At 37.2% G+C, this 2,811-nt stretch overlaps 1 protein-coding gene across 1 annotated transcript; it reads right to left on the bottom strand.

Annotated features, from left to right (window-relative positions):
- Positions 1 to 1,470: 1,470 nt before the first annotated feature.
- LOC106970763 (60S ribosomal protein L5-like) lies at positions 1,471 to 2,496 on the bottom strand. Its single transcript, XM_053202634.1, is given in 2 exon segments — positions 1,471 to 1,736; positions 1,739 to 2,496. Coding segments are annotated over 2 exon segments (891 nt in total). The 5' UTR covers positions 2,430 to 2,496; the 3' UTR covers positions 1,471 to 1,536.
- Between the last annotated feature and the right edge of the window lie 315 nt (positions 2,497 to 2,811).

Genomic DNA, 2,811 nt, shown 5'->3' with positions numbered 1-2,811 from the left:
TGCTGTAGAGACTTTTTTCCATTGGATATTTTGCCCTACTTTGCGGAAGATTAGTTGATCATAGAGTTGAGGATCAATTTCTGGTTTTTCTATTCTGTTCCATTGATTTGTATGTCTGATTTTGTGTCTGTGCCATACCGTTTTGATGACTACAGTTTTGTAACATAGCTTGAGGTCAGGAATTGTGATGCCTCTGCTTTGCTTTTCTTTTTCAAGATTATTATGTTGGCTATTCAGGGTCTTTTGTGGTTTTATACAATATTAAGACTACTTTTCCTACCTGTGTGAAAAACGCTGGTAGAATTTTGATAGGGATGGCATTACATGTGTAAGTTGTTTTGGGTATCATAGACATTTTCACAAAATTTGTTCTTCCAATCCATGAGCATGGACATTTTTCCAATTCCCTTGATTCTTCTTCGATTTCTTTCATAAGTGTTCTAAAATTAAAGATTTTTTACCCCTTTGGTTAGGTTTATTCCTAGGTATCTTATGGCTTTTGGTGCCATTGTAAATGGGATCAATTCCTTGATTTCTCTTTTTGCTGTTTCATTAATGGTGTATAGAAATACAACAGGTTTCTGTACATTGGTTTTATATCCTGCCACTTTCCTAAATTCATGTATCAGTTCCAGCAATTTTTTGGTGGAATATTTTGTGTTTTCTACTTTTGGTATCAGGTTGTCTGTGAATATTGAAAGTTTGATTTCTTTCTTGCTGATCTGGTTTGGATGTCTTTTATTTCTTTTTGTTGTCTGGTTGTTGAGGCTAGGACTTCCAGTACCATGTTAAATAACAATGGTGAGAGTGGACACAACTGTCTTGTTCCTAAACATAGACGAACAGCTTTTAGTTGCTCCCCATTGAGGATATTAGCTGTGATGTGTTCATATATGGCCTTTATGTTGTTGAGGTATGTTCCTTCTATCCCTACTTTGTGGAGGGTTTTTACCAAAAATTAAATGCTGTATTTTGTCACATGCTTTTACTGCAACCATCAACAGGATCATGTGGTTCTTATCATTTCTTTTATTACTGTGGTTTATCACATTGATTGATTTGTGAATATTGAACCACCCCTCTAGCCTAGGAATAAATCCCACTTGACCGTGGGGAATAATTCTTTTAATGTACTGTTGGATTTGACTTGTTAGTATCTTGTTGAGAATTTTTGCATCTATGTCCATCAGGGATGTTGGTCTGTAATTCTTTTTTTTTTTTTTTAGTGATGTCTTTGTCTAGTTTTGGAATCAAGGTAATGCTGGACTTGTAGAAAGAGTTTGCAAGTTTTCCATCCATTTCTATTTTTTAGAAGAGTTTGAGAATAGGTATCAATATTTAAATGACTGTTAGAATTCTACTGGGAAGCGATGTGGCCCTGAACTTCTGTTTGTTGGGAAAGTTTTGATTACTGATTCAATTATTTTGCTTGTTATGGGTCTTTTTTTTTTTTTTTTTTTTTTTTTGCTGCTTGGTGAATAAGTTTATTATTGTCTTTATCTGAAAAATCTTCATAGAAAATTGTGGTTTGGTTTATTAGCTCTCAGCAGCCCGCTCCTGAGCTCTAAGGAAGCTTGCCTTCTTCTGAGCTACCCGATCTTTCTTCTGGGCAAGAGACATTTTGGGACGGTTCCACCTCTTCCTTTTGACTTCTTTCTTAGGCTTCTTCTCATAGACTGGATTCTCTCGAATAGCAGCATGAGCTTTCTTATACATCTCTTCCATCATGTCTGGAGAACGTTGTTCTTTATGTATTGAGAGAACTGTTTTTTGTAAGCATCTTCATCTTCTTCCATTAGGTAACGCATATAATCTGCAACATTTTGACCCATGATGTGCTTCCGATGTACTTCTGCATTGAATTCCTTGCTTTCTGAATCATAACCAGGGAATCGTTTGGTACTGTGAGGAATAGACAAGCCTCCATCCACAGCTCCCTTGAGGGCCCCAAAAACTTTATTCCCAGTAGTAGTTCTGGCAAGACCTGCATCCAAATAGCAGGTGAAGGCCCCAGGTTGACCATCAATGCTTTCCACATTGTATTCATCTCCAGTCACTTCTACTTGGCCTTCATAGATCTTATCCATGCCAAACCTATTGAGAAGCCTGCGGGCCAGCAGCAGGCCAGTACAATATGCTGCAGCATAATTTGTCAGGCCAATCTTAACACCATACTTTGGGAGTTCATGAGCATACGCTGCACAAACTATCATGTCTCCTTCTATACGGGCATAAGCAATCTGACAAATGATATCTCTGTTGGTTACGCGAACTATCATCCTGTATTTAGGTGTGTTGTACTTATTTTTATCCTGAATTACCAAGCGTTTCCGGGCATAGTAATCAGTTTTACCCTCTCGTCTTCTTCTAAATTTCACTTGGTATCTCTTGAAGTAAGCCTTATTCTTGACAACTTTAACAAACCCCATCCTGCGGAACAGAGACCGGCGTCCGCGGCTCGCCACAGACCAGCTGGCCCAGCAGCGCTCCGCGGGGGGAAAACAGTTGTTATGGGTCTTTTAAACTTTCTATTTCTTCCTTTTTAATTTTGGTAGTTTGTATATTTCTATGAATTTATCCATTTCTTTCAGATTTCCCAATTTGTTGTATAATTTTTCATATTTTCTCTTGTAATTGTATTTCTCTGGTGTTGGTTGTGATCTCTCCTCTTTCATTCATGATTTTATTCATTTGAGTACTTTCTCTTTTCTTTTTGATAAGTCTGGCTAGGGGTTTATCAATTTTATTAATTCTTTCAAAGAATTAGCTCTTGATTTTGTTGATCTGGTCTACTGTTTGTTTCTATGTAAT

Source organism: Acinonyx jubatus, chromosome D1, assembly GCF_027475565.1.
Source record: "Acinonyx jubatus isolate Ajub_Pintada_27869175 chromosome D1, VMU_Ajub_asm_v1.0, whole genome shotgun sequence".
In the NCBI taxonomy this organism is placed as follows: domain Eukaryota; kingdom Metazoa; phylum Chordata; class Mammalia; order Carnivora; family Felidae; genus Acinonyx; species Acinonyx jubatus.
The sequence above is the reverse complement of the archived record's forward strand: the minus strand, read 5'-3'. Positions and strand labels throughout refer to the sequence as shown.